Source organism: Manacus candei, unplaced genomic scaffold (genome assembly GCF_025592945.1).
Source record: "Manacus candei isolate 608988 ecotype Guabito, Panama unplaced genomic scaffold, ASM2559294v1 h1tg000077l, whole genome shotgun sequence".
Classification (NCBI taxonomy): domain Eukaryota; kingdom Metazoa; phylum Chordata; class Aves; order Passeriformes; family Pipridae; genus Manacus; species Manacus candei.
In genome coordinates, this window is record NW_026138125.1 from 4723005 (window position 1) to 4745952 (window position 22948).

Consider the following 22948-nt stretch of genomic DNA (forward strand, 5'->3'; position numbering starts at 1 on the left):
TGCATTGCCAAAGGTTTGAGCTCCTTGTCATATGATGAGCAAGAGCCTTCACTACCTCACAGTATCCCATTGCTGCCATGCCTCCTGACATCCCTGTGCTCTAGTGCTGCTCTAAATTGTGTGATCACTTTGAAAGAAGCTGCTTGCCCCAAGAAGGCAGCTGTGTCTGTGCACTACTGATCAGAGAAGCTGTGTCTCGTAAAATGCAGGTACAGCTATTGAACACACACACCTCTCAGTGTACAAATTAATGTTTTTGCTGTCAGTCATGGGAACAGCTCTCACAAAGGGATTTCATGATGAAGGAGTGCTTCACTAGCTGATGCAAGTGGAGAAATTTCTCCTGAATCTGCCCTTTCATTTTTTATTTATTCAAAATTTTGAATGAACAGAAAATTATTTTTGATGAATATATAATCATTAAAAATAAAAAGAGGTGTCTTCGAGTTTGAGAAAGAAGGGCAGTGACACTGGACAGTTTGTCTTTTACTAGTATTTGAATGAGGACTTTTCTTTTTCTCTTTTAACCACAGAATTCTGTTTTGGATCTCTCAGTAGTAAAATGCCTATTGGGATGAGTGAGTCCAGGAAATTTCCCAAGCTTTCAGTCAACTGGGGATGCTTTGTGCCCACCCAGCTCTTCTGCAACCATTTTGATGTGAGGGGTATTGTATGGATTAGTTAACAGTGCTGTGCAGGACTTTCTCCAGGGGAGATCTCACTCAACAGATGCACTGGTCATTGGGATGAAAACTCCAGTGCTCTGAAGTTTCCCACACTGGACCTGGGGGTTGATCCAACCCTGAATGCCAAAGTTCAGGGAGTACAGGAGTGGCAGATGTTGTACCCAAGTGCTCCCCATGAAGGACATTGTCATCCCAATACTGCCATGTGCTGCCAGCAGCAGGGAAATGATGGAAAAGGCAGCAATGTCAGCAAATGGATCACAGTGTGAGACTCAACAAGACACATCTCACTAAAGTCTTCAGAAAGTTTTTTGAGGGTACAACCTCCACAGCAGAGCAGGCATAGCTAGTTGGGTTTGCAGGAATTGCTTTTTGGGGTCATCCAAGAGCTGCAGGAATATGTAATACCCAAAGTGGAGTAGGACTTCTGAAAGGTGATGCTCTGGCATGCAGTGGCACCATGGGCAAGAGATAGTGTAGAGATGGGAAAATACAAGCTATGAATTATCTGAAAAGACAACTGAACCAGCAGTGCTCTCAAAAGACTGCATTTTGCTCCTAGAGATTAGTCTACATACTAGGCAGGGCATGTGGTTAGAGGAACCACATCCATTTTCTTTCAAAACTGAGCTCTCTGTACAACTTTGGTTGATTTTCATATTTTCTTTTTTTTTCTCTCTTTAGTTGATCTTTCCATAGATTACTTTCTTCCTTTTTGAACAAGGATAACCCCAGGATGGTACATTTAAACCAAAGCTGAACTCCTGTTTGGTTCTACTGCAGACATTGCGAGTCCCATTAAAAATGTGTATTGTTGAAAAGGCTGATTTGCTAAGAATAAAAACACAGTAAAACACATATTCCCTTCACAAATGTATTGTATATCAATTTTTTTTTAAATAATAACCTTGACAAGTGCCCACACTATTTTTTTTCCCTTAATGTGGTCTTTATATTTTCAGCCGGAGTATTAGCATAAATTTTATGGGATTTTCTGGGCATATTTGTGTCTGTATCTAAGATATATGATATCAACTGGCAGTGATGGTTGAACTAATCAAATACTACTGACAAGTTAAAGCAAATTTTTAGGACTGTGAGATTTTGAGCATCTTCCCAGATACAGTGTCTCCTGACTGAAAGCAGTCCTTGACTGTCAAGTTTAAATACCAGATTTGGGACTTAATCTTTATATAAGCAAAACACCCCAATAAGAAATATGTCTGAGTAAAGCCAAAAAGTCAGGTCCTCCCCTTAAGCCCAGCCTGAAATGTGTGTGTGTGTGTGTTTGTTTATGGCCCTATTGCCATGGTATGTGAGAGATTCCAACCAGTGGGAACCAACAGAGAGTCTTACACTGAATGGACTCCTATTTTCTTTTCCTTTTTTTTTTTTTTTTTACTTGGCATTTGTTCCTTCTAGCAAACATTTTTAAAAACTCTCTTATTGCTAGAGGGAAAATTGACACCCTTTGCTTTCACGATGATACATTCCTAACACGTTTCCTTGAAGAGCTGGAAATGGTGCAAAAATCTGGTAAGATAAGTCCCTATAAAGCCTTAGAAGTCAAGCATTCCACTTTAGACATTTAAGACAAATGCATGGCAAAAACAAGTTGTGTTTCTTTTTTTTTTTTTAAGGTTTCTACTTAAAGTTCTGTGCCAAAGCTACAGTACTTATACATTTTCTAAATGTGTTTTAAGCAATAAGTTGTACAACATTTTTAGAACATGTGTTAAGCTATTTCTCTAAGAATGAAGCTCTTAACAAAACATAAGCACTCTGCATGAGATCTTAGCAGCAAAGTGCTTAAAAGATAAAGTAAGAATTGGTACCATGGGAAGAACACCAGCTGTAGAGCACACAGGTCCATTATGAGAAGTATGGTAGTGGGTAGGGAGAAAATGATTTAATCAGGAGTAAAACCAATTTTATTATAAGGGCACGCAGGGGGTGTGGCACCATAGTGAGAGGGACATTTCAAAATATCTGACAGATTTCAACAATGTGAAAACCCACCCTGTTCTTTAAAGTGACAGTAAACCCCATCAGGTCTCTCTTTTTGATGCTATTGTTAACAGTTGACTGTTTAAAGCTGGCCTGCTAAGATGCTGTCGATCTAGTTCAATAGTGTGTGGCAAAATAAAAGGCTAATTGTTGAAATACGATCAATCAAATATGATCTCAGAGTCTAAAGAAGATCCCCTCTGGTAACTCATTTGAGATCAAATCATTACTTTTATGATTGAGGTAATTGAATGGGGAAAAAAAAGAAAGAAAGGGAAAAAAAAAAAGAGGCTTGAAACCAAAGAAGCAAACAAGACATCTAAATGAAATGCACAAGTCTGCCTTTGTTCCAGCTTTGTCTCACATTTCTCCAAGTTAAGGAATTGGGTCCATTCCTTTATTTGTATACATTTCCTGAATCCAGAAATTTTGAAAGCATTTTATAACACTTATTAAATAGAAGTTGAAAGATGACTCCATTTTGAATAAGATTTTCTGCCCAAAAGTAAACTCCATGGTGAGAAAACCATTGCATTAAAGTACTGGGATCTGGAATTGTGGGTGTCCATGTGTCTCCTACAATTTTAGCATTTTGTTTAACAACAGTTCAGTAAAGAGGCTGCTCTTGAAACCAGCTGAACTGCTAAACATGAAATTTCAGTGACATTTAGTAAAACATTTCAGGACTATGTTGCTTCAAATTAAAATTGTTCAGCAGTTTTCATGGTTGGCCCCTGATTTGCATTGAGACTGAAAATTTCTAGAAGAGAGAATCATAACACATGGGAAAAAAAAGAAAACTCCATTTTTGGATTAACAAAACTTGGAGTAAGTGTGTGTCATTTTAATTTGGACTAATAAGGATTTGCACTTTCCTCGAGTTTTATAGGGATTATGATCTCATTGTTTGTTATGTTCTAACAGTATCACACTCCTAGAATTAAAAAGAAAGAAAAAAAAAAGACAAACCCAAAGAAAAATAAAATAATCACCCAATCTTGTTTTATTTTTATTAGAAACTCTATTTTAGCATTTAGTTTCTTTTATATTTAAATTCCTTAGCTCAGTCAAGCTTCAAAAGAAAACATTTTTTTTTTGTTTGCAAAACAGTTTTGGAGGCACTTGTGGTTTGTCTTTAGTGTGTTATCATTTTTGACAGCTTTGCATAGCCTAGGTAGGCCAACAGGGGTCTGTCTAATATTGTTGCTGGGCAAATCTTCCTCCCAGAGATGAAAACCAAACAAAATATTTTTGAAGCAGTAAGAAGGAATTAATATCCTTTCTCTCACAGTCCTCTATTCCTTGCTGACATTACATTCAGGCAAGGAAAAAAAAAAAAAAAAAAAGGAGAGAGGAGAAAAGCGTTACCCATTATTCCCTTGTACATAGCAAGGCTAACACATGTAAAGCAATAACTCATTTTCTATTGCCATGTTTAGCATATGTCTCCTGTTGGCTCAGCAAGGCCTTTAGGCCGGTCCCTTGAGCCGTCCATCGTTGGCAACTCTTAGCCCCTCGGCCTCAAAACCAAATAGCTTTGAATCATGTTGAGCTGTGATGCTAATTTTCATACTGATGCATTATGGGAATAAATGTATCTGACATACTGTGTCAATGGTGCTGTCTCTTTGTGTCTCTTGTTTTTTTGTTAGCTGCATTCCTACAGATGGTATTCCATTGAAAATGTTCTCTTCCTACAAAAAAAAAAAAAAAAAAAAGGGAAGGAAAAAAAAAAAACATGCACAGCACCAAACCTCTAGGTGCAGAAGGCTGTTAACGGTTGCTGATGATAGTAGGCAAACATTAACATAATAATTAGTGTCTTGTAATTGTTTCATTAAAACCAGTTGTTCCATTTCTCCTCGTGTTTTCCCAGAAGAGAAGCTGAATTTGGACGACAGCCAGTGGGAGGACATCCACGTTGTCACCGGAGCACTCAAGATGTTTTTCAGAGAGCTGCCTGAGCCGCTGTTCCCATACTGCTTCTTTGAACAGTTTGTGGAGGCGATAAGTAAGTACATCAGATACAGCAGGAGCTCGTGAAATAGCCTGTTATATAAAAATAATAATAAACTTAAAAATAGAAGAACAGAGGCATCTCAAATCTGACTTACCTTCCATTATCCGTGATCCTGCCTTTTTATTGTTTTTGACTGCCTTTTATCTCCTGCAGCGTTTAGGTATTTAACTGGAAAAAAGAAAAAAAAAAATCAAATTATTGATCTATAAATTTTGTCTATGTGATTTAACTGTAGTGCCTAAAATGGTTTAGGAAAGGAATTAAAATGTGTATGTATTCAAAATATGCTAGGCTGATAATCCATATATCCCCAAACACAAGAGAGAGACTAATAATTGTGAATCATGTTAGAAGGGGCTGTCTTTATGTTAATCAGAATGAAATGCATGTGTTTTGTTCCACAAGGTTGCAGACTCTTGCCTTGCAGTGATCACAAAAAGAATGCAAAAACATTCATGTTCTCATTTTCATATCTACCTTTTCTTGATTATTATTTTCTTTGTCAAAAGTTGGCAGGCAGAAAAAGTATTTTCAAAGTCCCAGGCATTTATTCTGCTCCTCGTCTCTGTGGTTTGTGTAATGCAAACCCACTCTGTATTTAATATATGCAGGTGCATTTTGTAAAACTGTGTCAGCTTGGAAAAACTTGACAAAAAACCAGAGCGATTTGGGGGTTTAGTCCCGTTGGAAAGGGAAGAGGGGGAGAGGGATAGCTTAAAGGGAAAAAACCTGGTAGGCGATTAATTAAAGATCCAATAGAGAAAACTGTCTAGGAAAAAGAAGAAAACCCAACAAAGTACTCAGAGGTCTGATTTCTGAGTGATGGGCACACGTATTTGCCATTGCTGTTAATGAGAGCTGGGTGTGCACATGCGCAGCTGTCGGGGAATACAGAACCCTTAATGCACAGCTCTCTTTGATTTTGTATTCATAAGAGCCTTTAGTTCAACCAAAGCTTTTCAAGACCCAGCATCAGATATAATGAGGTTAAATGCATCTCACAAGATCCTTCCCTGCTCGGTTATTCGGAGGTGCAGTGCAGTTAAATGCGTGGTGCAAAAAGAATGCATTCCCTGAAAGTTTGCTCCTGGGAGCTCACTTTCTTCTTCTTTCAAAGGAAGTCAGGTGGGGAACATCATCTCTCAAATTTAAGTTCCTGCTGCACAGTGTCTGCAGCGCTAAGAGGGGAAAACCAATAAAGAGTTTCTTAGTGATCAGCTTCAGCTTTTTTGGTGCATTGGGGCAAGTTGCTCATTGAAGCACCAGCTCCTGAACATGTCCCTCAGTTGGTTTTCCATCCACCTGCTCTGCCTTCTTGGAAAGAAGGAGGTGTGGTGTCCTCAGTGCATGAAGCCAGTTCATGGAGCACCGCTGGTGTGTCATCCACATCTCTTCTTGTGCACCTAATTCTACAGTCAGGTGTTCAACACCCATCCTCTGACATTATCACCTTCTCTTCCTGATAATTCAATATCATACTGGTCTTCTGGGGCTAAGTAGAGTCTTCCTCCCCTTTACCCCTGCTTTTATTGCCCACTGGCACATCCTTTGCCTGTGCAAACACTATTATACTCTGAAGAACGTTATCAGGACACCATGATCTCATTCCTGGTGCTGTCTTCTACTCTCATCCTCTCTGCTAGTATCCAAGTCAGAGTGATTTGAAATCTTTTAGTGGCCCCATGGGGAGGTTTTTGATAGTAAAAATACCAGGTATTTTTACTTGGTGGTCGTGGATTTGTGAATTAAGAGTTTGAAATCATGTCGGAAAGAGTCTGTCTACTAAAGCATTAATATTCATGAGTGAGAAATTAATGTCCCTTTCTGCTATTTGAACTATTATTAATTCTTATTATGATTTTGAGAGCCATTATACACATTGATAGGCTAATGAACAGTCATTTATAGAGGGATTTTAAGACAGTTTATTCCTCAGAAGAAATGCTAGCACTCTAAGACGTGCTTCGCACTATTTCAAACCCCTAATTCTTGTTGCTTGCTTTACTGCACATCAGGGTGATTTCTACCTAATCCAACTGTCTAAAGTAATCTACGACTTCCAATCAATCTTCTCTTTATTTGGCCTTTACTGACATAGTATCTGCAAATCTGTATTCCTATCAACTCCACTTAAAAAATGTCTATAAGCAAGAATTAGGTGTTTTCAGTGTTTTAGGGGCTTTTTTGTATGTTAATAGTCCTGAGGCAAAGTAAAAAAATCTCTTCTCTTCAATATCATCTCCATTGCAGATGATTCTTTGGCTACTTGTGCTAATTAATTTGCCTGGTCAGTACTGAGCTGCTAGAAAATTTCCCTTCTTCTTCTTCAAGTTGTTGAGAAAAAGGGGCTGTAGTATCTGTTTTTCAAAAATTAGAATTATTAGCGTGCAAGACACAGGTGTGCATTGCAGTTAAAAGGAATGCTTAAGAATGCCAGAAATAACCAACCCGATTCCCATACTGCTGTGGTGATTATATCCTTGGTCCAGCACTGAAGACCCCTTAGTCATAGCCCTGCATTTGTTAAGTAAGATTAAGTAGTCCAAAAACCTACTTGTAGTAGGTAGTAACAAGTTGCCAATAACAGTTCTTGAGAATTTAGAAATTTAGCTAGATGTTTCAGGAGGAATGAGTATCCAGGAGGTGTCATGGACTCCTTATGCTTATGTTATTTTAAAGCTTATGTGGAAAAAGTCCAAAGGAAGCTTAGTATTAATTTTCCTGGATGCTGCCATTTTAATTAACATCTCTATTATGTGCTTGGGAATAAAATTTTACAGTACTCTGTGTTAGGCAAAGCACTTGCTCTCCGCCTTCAATTTCCCCTATAAATAACTTTAGATATGGCCATACTATTAGAACACTTCAGATATGACCAGAGTATCAGAAGATAATTCAGGGCATTATAGAATCCCAGAATTCTGCTTGCTGGGCTGAAGCTGGATAATTACTGTCCACACAGCTTATATCAGAGAACTTATAAACGATAAATGGAAGGCCAAAAGACCTCTGACCTAATACTAATTTTGTTTCTTAGGGTTTGGAAAGCAGTTTGGTTTTTTTTCAAGGACTTTGTCTAGTATTACTGGCAAGTCATTTTGTGGTATTTTGGATGAAATATGCACTTCTAAAGTGTGCCCGAATGCTGCTATGAAGTCAGGTTCAGCCACACTTAAATTACTCAGTACCGCAAATAGTTCTATTGATTTTCTGGAAGATCAACAGACGTGGTTCAACAGATTGTCTGCAAGTAAAATTGTGCTTCATGTGAGTAAGGTGGTAGAACTGCCAATAACTGAAATACTTAATCACCTTATTTACAGAATTCAACCAACATGGCCATACAAACTTATTCCAGGACTTTATCCACTGAAATGATAAATGTCTACCCCCAAAATCTGTTAAAAAATATTAGTAGGTAAATGTGTTGGTTGATTGTAAGTCTTAATTGAAGCAGTTTTCTTGAAAAGTCTCAGGCAGAAGGCATGGAAAAAAAAAAAGAAATTCAACTACTAGTTTTCTGTGCAGCAATGCCTGATATCCGCAGAACAGGAAATATTTAAATATCCACTAGTCCTTCCAGATCTTTTCAGCTGGAGAGAACTGTATAGACAGTGCATCTGTCCAACTGCAGTCACAAAAAAACCCCACTGATATTCCACAAAGGAAAATTCCACCCAGTTCCCAAAGCTGCAACATCTGTCTCTGGTTTGGAAGGCTTGAGTTCAGGTCTTTGATTTTCTCAGCAACAGGTTGGAAAGATTACTACGTTGGAAAGATTTTTTTCAATGAGGTCTAGTGATTATGCCTTCTTTTCAGTTCTTTATCTCTAATATGAATTTAAAAGGTGTCACGTAAGTACTGCAGATAAATAGGAGATTTATTGTTTAAAATGCACACATAGAGGAAGATGTGTGTATTTTTATGTATATATATATATATGTGTGTGTATATATACTCTAAATAGAAATCCTTCTGCCAGAATTATGATTCTCCTGCAGACAGTTTTCTCAATGAGTGTATCTGTTACTGCTGTGGGTTTCCCACTTGAGGCAGATGAACGGAGGAATGAGATTAATAAAAATAGTAGTGCTGAAAATCTGACTTGCAGGCTTTCAAGCGCAATCCACAACCTGATATGTCTCAGGTCTCCGTGTGAGGAACAGAAAATGTGGGATCCACATCTGCCACCAGGTCTCTGGAGAAAGGTGAAGGGAGCCTACAAGAAAGATGGAGAGAGACTTTACATGAGCATGTAGTGACAGGGCAAGGGGGAATGGCTTTGAAATGAGAGAGAGAAGGTTTAGATTAGACATTAGGAAGAAATTCATGCCTATGAGAGTAGTGAGGCCCTAGCACTGCTTGCCAGAGAAGCTGTGGCTGCCCCATCCCTGGAAGTGTCCAAAGCCAGGTTGGACGGGGCTTGGAGCAACTTGGGATAGTGGAAGGTGTCCCTGTCCATGACAGAGGGTGGAACTGGATGATCTTCAAGGTCCCATCCAACCCAAACCACTCTATGATTCTATGACTTTTAGGGCACCAGATCTCATTAGCATGTGTGGCTTCAGTCTTGGCAATTCCCCCCGGATCAATCTCCCCAGACACTTAGGCAAAGTAATCCCCCATCTCTGGAGCTCAGGCTTTGCAGCTCTGGCTGGAAAAGGAAAGGAAGCATTTCTCTGCATGGGGAGAAGTAGAGCCATAGGCACCTAAAGTTCTTCGAAGGGCACAATCACAACATCTAATTAACTTATACACCTTCAGGGATAGATGGCAACCGAATAAGTTTTTTCAGAATTTAAGTGCCTAGACACCATCTAAGGTCCAAATTAGTACTCATTTAATTTTTGTTTTTCAAGATCTGGATTTTTTTTTTCTTTGATTTCTCTGATAGACCATTAACACTTTTTTCAAATTATTTCACACATATCCTTTCGATATATCAATTAGGGTCTCCTGGTGCATGCTAAGCAGAATTCTCAATGTCATTCCTATCAATCCCACAATGTTATGTGTTACCCTACTGTATGGAAACTGAAGATGGTTATTTAGCATCTTACACACGATAGAGTTTTGTAACTTTTTTGAGTAGGAAATTTGTTAGATAAAAAATTCATTACAGTTTTGCTTGTCCGTGACACTGGTCTTTACCGGTCTCGTCTGACAAAATCTATGATGATAACACAGCAAAGCAATACATTCATCTCCCATGGGAATAATAGACTTATTTTAGACCCACAAAAGCTATCATTTGTTGTCAATCCTCTGCATGTTGGTCAGTTGTCTTCATCTGCAGCATGGCTGGCATCAATAAAACGGTTTTCTTCTGGGCTTTGGCTCTAGTCCTGCTTCAGAAAGGTGCCCCAAGAACCTGCTGTCTGTGTGGCTCGAGAGAACATGTTGCAGAAACTCACATCTATCTGGGCAATAATCACGCTTCGGTCTTCAGCAGACCATAGCAAATTTTTTGCACTGCATAATGTAAATTTTGAGGAGTTTGCACAGAAGCTGTCTGCACCAAAATCAGGAAAAAACCCAAAAACCTGTGTCAGGAGGCAATAAACAAATCAAGTCATCAATACATAATCATGACCAAAGAACAGAGCTACATTGGTTGAAAAAATAGTGCAACAAGGACCTGCTCTGAACTACTATGCAGTGTTATGAAAATAGTAGCTGGGAAGCAGAAAGGAAGTAAATACATTCATTTATTCTGACAGTCATAACATCCTTGTATCATCTTGGTGGAAAGTTACAAAAGATGTCTAAAGAGATTTTCAAAAGGCATCTAAAGAAACCTCACTCGAGGCTTACAAAGAACAAGGCTCAAGGCCAACTCGTCTTGGAAAGACAAGTCAGCATATTGCACTGTAAGAAATCCATGACAGTCTCTTAACATCATCACGTAATAGGTTCCTGAGAAACCAAATCTTATCAGTCTCTGGCATTATGCAAATTTCTGTCATAATCTCAATCTGTGGGCTTCGAGTCCTAATCAAACTGCCTTCAGATTCACAGTTGGCGAGCCTCCTATTGAAATTGTTTTCCTCTCCTCCATGTACTTGTCCAAGGAAGTTTTGGGGCTTGGCATGGCATCAGAAAGCCTCAATTTCATGTGAACATGGTGATTTATAAACAAATCCAAGGTCACCACAATATATTTCGCATAATTAATACATTTTTGTCCAGATAAATATCAGAAGACAGCAGAGATCAATAAAATAACATGAACAAACAAAAAAAACAAACCTGTGTAGAAACAAGAAGTAGTTAAAAGTCGAGGTACAACTTTTTAAAAGATTAAAAAAAAAAAGGAATGATTTTATGGGTAGCTTAATCTCAAGCATATCCATCCATGTAAATATATGAATTTGTGTGGTATATATACTCTCCCAAGCACAATAACATTAGATAATAATAACAGCTCAATCATAAAGTGATACTAGATATTTTCAGTGGAGTCTGAGTAGTGTTAAATTCACTTTTGAAATATTTTTGAAATCTTATCTGGAAAGTTGTGTGAAATTCTCATTCAAGAAGGATTAACTGATATATGGAAGAGGGAAAAACCCTAACATTTTAGAAGAGATGCTAAGATGATATAGGAGACAGAGACACTGAAAGAGAAGACTTTTAATATAGGTGTTAATGAAATACAGATTAAAAGTGTATATGATCATCCCGAATGAAACCAATAAGTAAATAAAACAGTAAAAATTACGCAAATATATTTAAGCTGTAACATTCCCAACCATTATAACCACCATGTTCTAGCACAACCTTCACTTAAATTTGAGCCAGTAAGAAAGAATATCTCCACTGAAGATGTAAATGGAGGCTGTTGTATTTGCAATAGCAGCAAACTGGTAACTAAAGAGGTTCATTCCAGGCTCTTTGTTCTCAGGAGGTGTCAAGGAACAATATGTCCTGGTAACCTCCTAGTTCTTTTTCAATGACCTTTTCTTCACAGTTGCAAACTGTTTCTGCTCAACAGCATTTTTAAATAGATCTTTTCAGGTCTGTAAGCAAGTGTTTTAGGGGAAAAAATATAAAATTGGAGGTCATGTCTTTGAACAGATTTTTTGTTTTGAGGTGGAAACTAGCCCAACTAAAGAAATTAAGAAATGTTAAGAAATAAAGGGCATTGGAAAAGAATTAGTAGGTAAGACATTTCTTCCTTTTTTTTTTTTCTTGGAAAGTTTTAATTAAGTTGTTTTAAAGAAATTGAAAACAAAATCTACACCTGAAGGTTTAGCTCTTCTGCAGGGCTTTTCTCTGTGAAGGATGCTCAGGTAACACCTGTTCATAGGGAGCCTGGTTCTAGATTGACTTTAGTTTTTATATTTCTAAACATGAGCCTCTGCCTTTAAAACAAGATACAATGTGATATTTACTAATCTTTTTTTTTCTGGTAACACACAGTTCTGTTGGACTAAAAAAGAACACTTCACAAAACTCTTAGATGTGCACCGAAATAACATTTTGATTGGATTTTCCCCTTTGTGAACTTTACCTAACACAGTGTTCCAGTGACACTGTCAAATGGACAAATATTTAAATTATATTTAATGGACAACATTTACATTTTGAGGAAAAGAGGAAACTCTGAGGAATCTCACTGAAAGGGTTATACCAGTGATGAAAATTGCCTTAATATTAAAGGGACAGAAAAACTGTTTAATTTGCTCTTATAAATATGGTGGAGGCTTTCCAATTATCATCAAAGGAAATGAAGAAGTTTTAAAGGAATCTGCACTTGGATTTTGCTGTCATGAAAAGTTTGCGTAGGAGGGACATATTCTCCCCCAGCTTAGTCTTTTTTGTTATTATAGTTACAATTTTTTTAGCATAGCAGAAATTTTACTGCGGATGCCTGGCCTGTCTCTTAACTCATGCTAATTATATTCATAATTAAATGTTAAACAAGAATTGACTAGGCCAACTGGCTTGCACAGGTGTTTGTGATATGAATGGTTTAATGCTCCCACAATAAATTATTGGATACAAATCTGCAGTAATCTACACAGTGAGAACTTTTATCAAGAACTTTGATGTACATGGAAGGTCCAGCACCGTGCTTTGAAGCTGAGGCTTTCAAATAGCACTTACAAGACAGTTTTATGCCAAAACTGTGACTTGTCCTTGATTGCACAAGCATTAACAAGTTTAAAAGTTTTTTTGGGGGGGGGCTGTTACCTGCCAGGGGCTGAAGGTGCTCAGAGCATTAATGTTTAAGGGAAGCTGGAGAAGCCGTTGGATGCTTGAAGGAAATGTCATCTGACTCATTTCAATCTGCAAAACAGTCATTTATATTTGTAACTGATGATGGATTAATCACTGAGGCTCCAGTAACTATCTGTAGCTTTACCCTGATTGTTGGTTTTCAGACGATGAAATCAAACACTTGTAAACGGAGAAAGACAGAAGTTTCAGTTTATTCCTTTTATACTTACTGTTAGGACGTGTAATTTAAATTTCATCTGTGGTTAAGGAAATCTTTTAAAGGGAAAAAGCATTGGCACAGGCTGCCCAGAGAAGTGGCGAAGTCCCCGTCCCTGGAGGGATTTAAAAGATGTGTAGATGTGGCACTTGGGGATATGGTCTAGTGGTGGGCTTGGCAGTGCTGGGCTGAAGGTTGGACTTGATGATTTTATAGGTCTTTTCCAACCTAAATAATCCTGGGATTCTATGAAAGGAAGGGCAGAAGGAAGAAGCAAGCCAACTTGAGAGTTTGTATCTGGGTTAGCATAAGTGAGACTCATGGAGAAAATCGAGCAGGAGAGAATGGTGAAAGAGAAACTGAGAAATCTGAGCAACAGCACTGGGCAGAAAAGGGTTGGGGAAAAGATAGAGAAGGAGCACTTTAGTGACTGTGACAAGATCTCTGTAACCTGGAGTGTTTGCAGGAGGCAGGGGAGAGGAACTTCTCGTGAGGGTTATCTGGAGCTCTTGACAAAGTGAGAATTGGCACTCTGGGTTCGAGGGGAAAAATGTTTCACCATGCTTGTGAGTGAAGCTTCCACTTGGGGAAAGTAATAACAGGAGGAGAGGCAGCCTATAATGCCCCAGTTACACAATTTCAGAGGTGCAAAAATGGAAGAAATGAGTGGGGGGAAAGTGGAAAGAGAAGACCAGGAAGGGAGGGAAAAGGAGAACCTCCAAGAACAAGAGAAAGGGATGCCGAAAGTCAGCACCCACGATGTTGGGCTGTCTTCCTCTCTCCATACACCTTCCTACTATCTGAAAGTTGCTACCTTCCCAAATAACAGTAGCACCACACCTCTCTGTGTGGTGACATGTTGGATCTGAACCAGCATGATAATATCTTGGTGTAAAGAAATAACAACTAAGTCGTTCTCTGGTCCTCATCACATGGATATTTGAAGACCTAATACACTATCTGAACACTCTTTGAAGTGTACTAGACTACTACAGCTGCAGTATTCAGAGTAGGTACTAACTTTATGGAGTACTTCTGTGCATCCTAAATGCTTCAAGCAACTGAGCTAGAAGAAAGTGCATAGCCTTAGCCTTCAGACCTAGCACTGAGAAAAAACTTTTGGATAAGAATCTTGGTAGATGGAAAATTAAGTAATAGAGGCTCTGTTTTTTGCTGTGCCTTTACCACCCAAGAGCAGTAATCTGTAAAAAAGGTGTTACAGCTGCTCTTTTTTTTCCAGAAATGTTCTAGCAATGGTTTGATATGGAGAAAGAAACAAGAAAATAAAAGTTCTAAAAGTTCCACAAAGTAGGCAGGCACAGAATCAAGTCACGATCCATAAAACATCCTCACAGTTTACTAAAATAGCAGAAATACAGGTTTGGAAAAGGAAAATGCTGCATTTCTAAAGGACATAAAAAAATACAGCAATACAACCAGAATAATAACAATAGCACTATCTACAGAGTGCTCACTGAATTTCACAGAATTTCAGAAAAAAAGTTAAGATACAGGTTCAAATCAGGCCCAGATTGGGGGGTCCAAGCTCCCCTTCCCTGAAGGGCATCACTTGTCACAGGTCTGGCTTCTCAGTGTCTCTGTTTTGAGTGGCGGATCTGTGTCTGCCACGGAAAGTGCAATTGCAAACTGAAATACTTTGGGAAAGTATTGATGTCTCAATGTGAGGGTAGTCTTGTGTTCTTACCAAGGCTGGGCCAGAGTTCAGAGTTAATAGGATTTATAATGTCTCTTGAGGGACACAAATTGTGAAAAAGTAGTGCTGGAAAACTGGGTAATGTGGCTGCGGAAAAGCATCCTTAGCAGCTGTACTCCACCAGCTGCACCAGATAACAGCTAAAAGAGAAGTCAAGTAAAGTAAGAAATAGTGTGGGAATGGAAACACTGAGTAGTGCTGCACATCCTCCTCCTAAATGGGTATCAGGGAGTGTGTGGCCCTGAGGCAACAAGAACTCATTGAACAAAGAAACTCACTGCACAAGAAATTCCTTGAACACAACTTTTAAGGATGTTTCTTCAGATGCAGAAATATTTATGCAATCTGCTGCCTCCTGCTTATGGGGCAGGTATTGAATTTTAATTGCCCACAATTTTAAAATAAAATACAATTTTTCTTGCTTCCTGGAGAATCAAACTGCTGCCTTCGATTCCCTTCTATGTAAGATTCATCAGCCTGTTAACCCAGGTGACTACTGTTACATTTTGGCCCCAGCACTGCTGCTTTAATTGCCTGGGGTGTTATTACATCACACAGATAATCTCATTGAGATCAGGAGCACCACTGAATTCACCAACAGCTCATGGTCTGACTCCTTCACTGTGAAACACTTTTGAGTGATAGTGTGGCACCGGGAACAAAATAAAATTCCCAATCCAGGCACAAAAATTCTTCACCAAGGTGTGCTTAGATAATCAGAAAATCAAACCATGTGTTAATCACTCCTATAAAACAGAAGATCTGAGGCAAACAGAAAGGTGGGACTCACAAGGGTTTTAGGACCCCCAAAATGTGACTGAGAACTGTTCTGTGTAAGCACATGTGAAACCCCTGGAGTTTGGAGCTTGTTATCAGGAGAGCCCTGGTGAGCAAGGGAAATATTTTCCAAGCTGGCACTTCTAACATGTCATGTAAAGGGAAAGGGCTGCACATACAGAGAAAGAGTGAGGTGACCAGAACTGACACTCAGCCTAATTTGCAGTGTATAACTTATCTCTACACTCCTACAGGTGATAGTGAAAGAGGGACAGGGAGGAAATTGCCCTTGTACATGCACAGGGTGCCTACCCACAAGGAGGGCAAATAGAGTGAGTGCATAAGCTGCAGTTTCTTTCTTTTTCTCCTTTTCTTTTTAAGTTTTTTTTCTGTTTTGTTTCCATTTTCTTCTCCTTTTCCTTTTTCCTTTTATTTCTTTTTTTCCTTTTTCTTTTATTTTTATTTTTCCATTTTTCCTTTTTCTTGACCTTTTCCCTCTCCCTTTCCATTTTGCCTTTCCCTTCTCCCTTTCCCTTTTCTTTTTCCTTTTCTGTTTCTTCTTTTTTTCTTCTTTTTCTTTTTTCTTCTTTTTCTTCTTTCTCTTTTTTCTTTTCCTTCTCCTATTATTGTTTTCCCTTTCCTTTCCCTTTTCTTTTTCCTTTTCTATTTCTTCTTTTCTCTTATTTTTTTCTTCTTTCTTTCTCCTACTCATTCTTTTTCTTTTCCTTCTCCTTTTATCCTTTTCCTTTCCCCCTACCTTTCTTTTTTCAATTTCCTTTTCCATTTTCTTTTTTTTTTCTTTTCATTTTCTCTTTTTAATTTCCTTTTCAAACAAAACCAAGCTGGGAGAAGCAGGAAGGCTTGCCTGGCAGGCAGGTTTATATACGCTTCTGCAGCTCCAGCTCTGGGCTATCAAGTGCCACTTCTAGAACAGCCTTTTCCTTGGCTCATGTTTAATTTGCATCTGCATGTTCACATGCAGCCAGAACTAACCTACACTCTCTGCAGCTGAGGTTGGTGCTTGGTTTTCTTTACACCACAGGTCAGGGCACCTTTTGAGGCCACATTCCTGCTTGCAAGCTTAAGTGTACAGGCATTTTTTTAAAAAAAATTAGCCCACTGTGGGGATATAAATCCTCTACAGAGAAAAATATTAAACCATGATGGGAGTAACCACTTTAGGAGATGTTCGAAGAATTTGATCCAAAATCTGTGGTTTTGCTTTGAAGCTGTCCTTTAGTTCAGATGGTATTTGTGAATCACTGCCTCAAAAAAAAAGGGGTCTTTTGGCACACGCTTTAGGCTGATGACAGGCAAAATGAAGTAGATTCTGTCTCAGAAATCTCCAAAAATAATCTTAGGTTTGACATAACACACCATGTCATGAAGTGATATAAGCCACATAAGCACAAAGCAGGCTTTAAATTTAAAGAAGAATAATCCTATTTTCAGATAGGATATTTTCCATCCATTTGGATAACAAATATCTGATGCAGAATATAGGCATGTTAATATTGAGATCCCTTAAAACCTGCAGATCCTGGTAGCTGGTGGCTGTGGCAGCTTTCTTTCTACCTGTGCTTTCTGATGGTTGCTCAGACTATCCACACACACACACATATTGAGCACACACACCTGCACTGAAAATTTCTATCTGGAAATAAAGACCTAGGCTTTTTTTTACTGTCTTTAACCCCTCAGCACCAGTGATCTGGAGTTCCTGATGCTAAAGAGTGATGCAAAATGCATTAATGCTTAGCACTGGGAAATCCCAACTCCTGGTGCCAAGAGGTTCATAAATATAGTAATGAAACCTCTTGACTCAAAGTGAGCACTATTTAACAGAACAAGCATGAACAGCCTTTAGGAGATTTTGCAGCTGGATTTGTTCCACTGTGTCAGAGCTGAACCTCCATGATAGTAGTTTTAAAAGACTGTACATGGCTTAAAAAAAAAAAAAAAAAAAGAGAGTTTGAGGAAGCCAGTCAGACAAAAATTAAAAATAAATAAATCTGTGGAAAGGAAAAGTAAATACATCACTGTATTCCATACCAGAAAAAAAGGCATCAAGATTCCCCACTATGAATTCAGTGACAGATGTCAAGGTCTTTGGGAAGTGTCCACCAAGCTTTATTTTGCACATGTTCCTGAGCAACTAAAACGAGTACTTTGTGTGATAATTTACTAGCAAATCAGTATCAATAAATCAGAATCATGTAAGCAGTCATGTTTATTATATCCTTGTTGCTTAATATTCATGATAGTAATTTACTTTTATAGTACAGTTTCATGTTATCTCCTCCTTTGCTGTAACTTTGAGACAAGCAAGCTGCAAAAGTAGAAGGTCAGGTAACCCTTTGAAGACTGTAAAAGTTCATTCTCTTGGAATTTGCCTGCTTAGGAGGTTTTTTTTAATGCTTTAGTGGCTCCTTAAATTATTTATACTATCATTCCTAACCTAGCATTATTTATTTAACAAACATCCTGCCAAATGAGATTTGTAAAGAAGTATATGGATACAAACTTTATAAATGGAGAATCCAAAATTTCTAGAACTGCACAATTGAAAATGGTAAGGAAATCTGGTCTGTATTTTAACAGAAACTCATGCATTTCTTTCTAAAAATTTAAATTATGCACTTATTTAAGATTTCCTGATGTTTTACAATGACAAGAATGCAAGGAAACTTAAGTTGAGGGTGGGTTTAATGCTAAAAAGAGAAAGAAATTTGATTCTTAATTCATCAAGGTGTTTTGCTGTGTTTTCTTGGATTGAATGGAAGAAAATTAAATTCTCACTTCAGACCACTTTTCCCTTCAAGAGAAACACAAACGAGCTATAATCTAAGTAGAAGTCAGGCCCAAACATGTAAAACTTGTTAACCAGGTTGGCAGTGATAGAAACAGGAGATTTTATCCACTGAACATGCAGAGTACAAACTACTACAACTTTTAGCTGTCACTCCTACTGAAACACTTCTTTAATGACTGAGTGAGGCCTTAGTTATTTAAGACCTGGTCTTTAATAGTGCATTCAGATTTAACTGAGTAGCACTTTTCTCTTTTTCATATGTACTTTTTTAGTTAAAAACTGGATTTCAGCTGAGCCAGTTGAGGTACAAGAACCATACTGTTCCTTTAGTGCAGACATAAAGCATGATAAGGTTTAATGAGAAAGCACAAATTCAAAGATGATAGAGATGTCAAGATTTTCTCTACTATCTATAAATCAGAAATCAGCAGAATTCTTCATTTTCTTTGGATTTATTTTTTTAATATTTTTCTGTGCTGCTGATCTGCTTCACTATTTCACCTCAGACTGAGTTCATATAGCAGAATCATTCAATATGTGAAACTCTTCTGATTAAAGACAGTCTATAATTACAGAATAGCCTCTTTGGTATGTCCCCTTTTCTTTCAATTAAGGATGAGCTTTTGATGAAGCTGTATTGGTTACTGCACATAATCAATTGTTTCTCATCTAGGAACATATTTTTCATTAGACAGGAGGTGGAGGCCAAACAAAAAAATATTGCTGATCAGATGAATGAAGTCTAAACCTACCTCATCACAAAGATAACATCTAAAAATGCTTCAGGTTTATTTATGGCAAACAAAAAATATGACTAGGCTTCAAGAAATGATGAAGATAAGCAGACATAAAAGACATTTTTATTCTAAGTGTAAACTATCATTAAATGTATTTAGATTTATACCCTATAATTATTATGATTGTAGCAATTAATCAATCAACTGATTAACATGTAGGGTCACCAGGACACAGTGATCTTATCTTGAAGCTTGAATTAATTAATTATTCCTTACTCTACATTATTATTTTCTACTTGTGTATGTTTTCTCAGTGTCCCTATTGACAAATATATCTTTTTTTTTTTCCATGATGCATTGAGTCGAGCACGGGAAGTCACTGACGTGCATTTACTAATTTGCCATCAGAATTTCAAATTAATTAAAATATTTTTAAAGCATCGCGTAATTTTTAACTACTTGTTATATTCTAATTAGCAAGGTTCAATTAAATTGTTTTCAACGTAGCAACTTAAGAGCTCTCATCTCTTCGAGTGGAGTCAAATTCAGCGGGTGTATATTGTTGCAGTGATATAATTCCGTGTTCATTATCCCACAAGCCAGCGAAGTCTTTCTGAGCAGCGTGTTTGTTTGCCATATGTGGCACTGAGAGGATTTTCCAGTTCCACAGGCAATCCTGCTGTCAGGAGTTCTTCCTGAAATTCGGCTACGTTTTAATTTGTTTTATGCAAAATTATTTTAGGCCCCCGCCCACATGGGTTGGAATTAGGGGACCTTTGAGGTGCCTTCCAACCCAAACCAGTCTAGGATTCCATGGAAAGCATCACTTCTGATAAACTCTTCCTTGTGCTGAACGTTGTCTCCTCGTGGTAGAATTTGTATCACCCTGAAAGCACCACTAGAACTCTTACTGGCTCCAGAGGAGGCACCACCTTATCCTTCATGTTTGCTTCCTTCAGGTGTTAGTAGATCCTTGCCATTCCTCTGGCATCCTCAACCATGATTTAACCGATTTAACCGAGCTCCTTTGTGTCTCACCATATTCATTGTTGCTTCTGTCACAGTGTTCAAGGTTGGGTTTTTTTGCTTAGTTTTAGGAGGTTTTGGCTTTTGTGAGTATCCTGACCATTTTCAGTGTCTTTCTCATACAAATGGGCTGTAAAACCGGATAGGACCCATCAGTCAAGGAGAGGTGATGTTACTTCCCTCCCCATCACAGTCAGAGATGTCACTACAAATGTCATGACTGGCTTTGCTGCTCCACACACCCTCTTGTACCATCACTGTGTCCAAATTCCTCCTGGTTATCAGCCCCATGTTTGTTTGACATCTCCGGTTCTTAAGAACTTGGTTTAGGGGTTTTAATGTTGGGGTTTTTTTCTATATTATGTTTTCTTATCTTTTTCTTCTGTTCCATAGTTGTTAGTTTAAGGCAAACCTAGTAAGCCCTGGTGGTGTTGAAGAGAGACATGAGTGCTCTGTCAAACAGCACCTAATTCAGCACGGTTGTCACAAAAAACATTCAGATCCTCTGAGCTTGTAAACCTACATTTCTGTGCTATTGCCACCTACTGATCTGCACTTTGCTTGTGCTTTAATGAAGAAGAATAGAATTTGTATGCATCTGCCTCTCCTCTCCTTCTGCCCTGTGGACCATGGAATGGCCAGCAAGACTGTGGGCATGGTGTGTCTGGGGCTGTTTTAGCCACTCAAAACAGGCTACCACCACAGAAGCAAAAGCATACAGGCCCTCCCTGGTCCTGCACTATAACCATCAGCCCCATACATGTCTTAGATGCCCTTAGTCATCTTTTCTTTTTGTTGGTTTTTTTTTTCTTAATGCAGAGCTGAAACACTCCCCAGTTCTGTAATCCTCCTCGTTTCCCAGATTGGCGCTTCCATCAGACTACCCAAAAAGAACATCAAGTTTGGAAGAAATTCCATAGCCCTTCAGACACCCTCCTTTCAGGCAGGAGAGGGACAGGCACCTCTTTATATACCTCCCAAGAAATATCAGTGGCCTTTGGGAAAGTCTTCCCAGAGGGCCTGTCTCACCTTTCCTTTCCTTCTGGGCCTTTCCTTCTCCTCCTGTTCCTCTGCCTCCTGCCATAACCCCCATACAGACATATACAATGCAGTTCTCTTCTTCATGTCTGATTTTTCCCACTTTTTTCCAGTCTGTAACACCCTACTGCAGTGAATCCATGTCCTGATTAGGGCTGTTGAGTTCTACTATTATCTATATAATCAAAAATAAAAGAGATGCTAAAAACCCAGCTGCCGGCTCTCTCACTGAGCTTCTCAGAGAAGTTCATATCCCAACCTCTGGTGGTTTTATTTTTCCAATTTTAGTGCAGGAGATAGCAGTAATAGTAGTAGGTTTGGGGGCCCTAAATAGAAAGGGTAGGAGAAGCAGTTATCATCAAGCTTTAACTTTGAAATATAAACTTAGCAAAGACTTCCCTGATGAAGTATACATATGGAACTACAGAATGCCACTTTTTATCCATTTGTTTTCCTGACCATAACCACGTTTTCACACTGTCAGCATTTTCATTAGAAGCTCTTTTTGTCAGAGGTTTATAACGAGAATGTAAAGATTTGCTATGGGCTACATCTCAATCCAAGAGCAAATGTTTATACCAATTCTGAAAACAATCAGCTTGCCCATTTGTAGTTATGCATGTGTTCATCATCTGTTACTGCTTGTCCAATGCTCTGTAACTTCTGGAAGGAAAAAGAGACATCTGGAGGGAAAAAAAAAGCTATCCTGCAGATAGCACACTATATGTTGTCCTGAGTTATTGAATAAGGTACTACAGAAATGCAGCTTTTCAGTCAACAAAATATTTTTCTTTTGCTTAAGCCTGTCAAATATACTGCAGAAATATTTTAATGTATGGCTTAGACTGGTATCCTTTTGTACATTACTTATATGGAAGTTGTGTTAAAAATTCTCTGGCAATTATTCACCTAATGAACCGAACCACTTTTGCGATGCCAGGCACGATGAATTCTTTGAAAATGTTTTAGCTTATCTTCTCGACCTGAGGGTTAACAGGGTTTTCCTGTCTGTCACTTCCACTGTGTATCAGTCATTAAGTCCCATGATGTTCTGGGGTTTAGTTAAATGTAAAATAAAATTTCTCTGGCTGTGTTGATTTGAACAAAAAGGTGCATAGAGTGGGCATGTATATAATCACACACAGATAAATTTTCACACAAAAACACCCAGTTAGAAGCAGTCTCACAAAATTATTTGTGTCTGTAAGTGTTAGCTGTGCACAACTCAATATAAAGTTAATCTGGGTAAAATTCAGAAATCATAGAATCACAGAATGATTTTGATTGGAAAGGAACTTAAAGATCATCTTGTTCCAAACCCTCTGTTATGGGCAGGGACACCTTCCACTGAAAAAATAAACATAAACCAGGTGCTAATCTGAAAGTTGCCTCGATTTTAACACAGAAGGTGCCTGAGGTTGGTTGTCGAGCACTTCAGGAAGCTTTGTAGTACTTAGTATTTACACACAATGCTCAGTGCTGTAAGTATTTGCTTTATAATAGCATTAAAGTGATACTTACAACTCAAGTCTCTTTACAGAGCAGTTTATACATTAACACTACAGTGAGGGAGCGCTGGAAAAGCGACGGGTGGGTTGAGGTGCCTGTGCTGCCTTGTGGTGCAGAAGGACACGACCACCTAAGACTGAGGCTGGGAAGGAAGCCCAGAGAGAGATGTTTACATCTCCAGC

At 38.4% G+C, this 22948-nt stretch overlaps 1 protein-coding gene across 2 annotated transcripts in view; it reads left to right on the forward strand.

Annotated features, from left to right (window-relative positions):
* Positions 1-22948, forward strand: part of ARHGAP15 (Rho GTPase activating protein 15) — a 332973-nt gene that overhangs the window by 265839 nt on the left and 44186 nt on the right. For both annotated transcript variants that reach the window (XM_051810345.1, XM_051810343.1), the window contains one exon: positions 4570-4704. In XM_051810345.1, coding sequence (XP_051666305.1) covers positions 4570-4704 — 135 coding nt within the window. The remainder of the gene's footprint in view (positions 1-4569; positions 4705-22948) is intronic.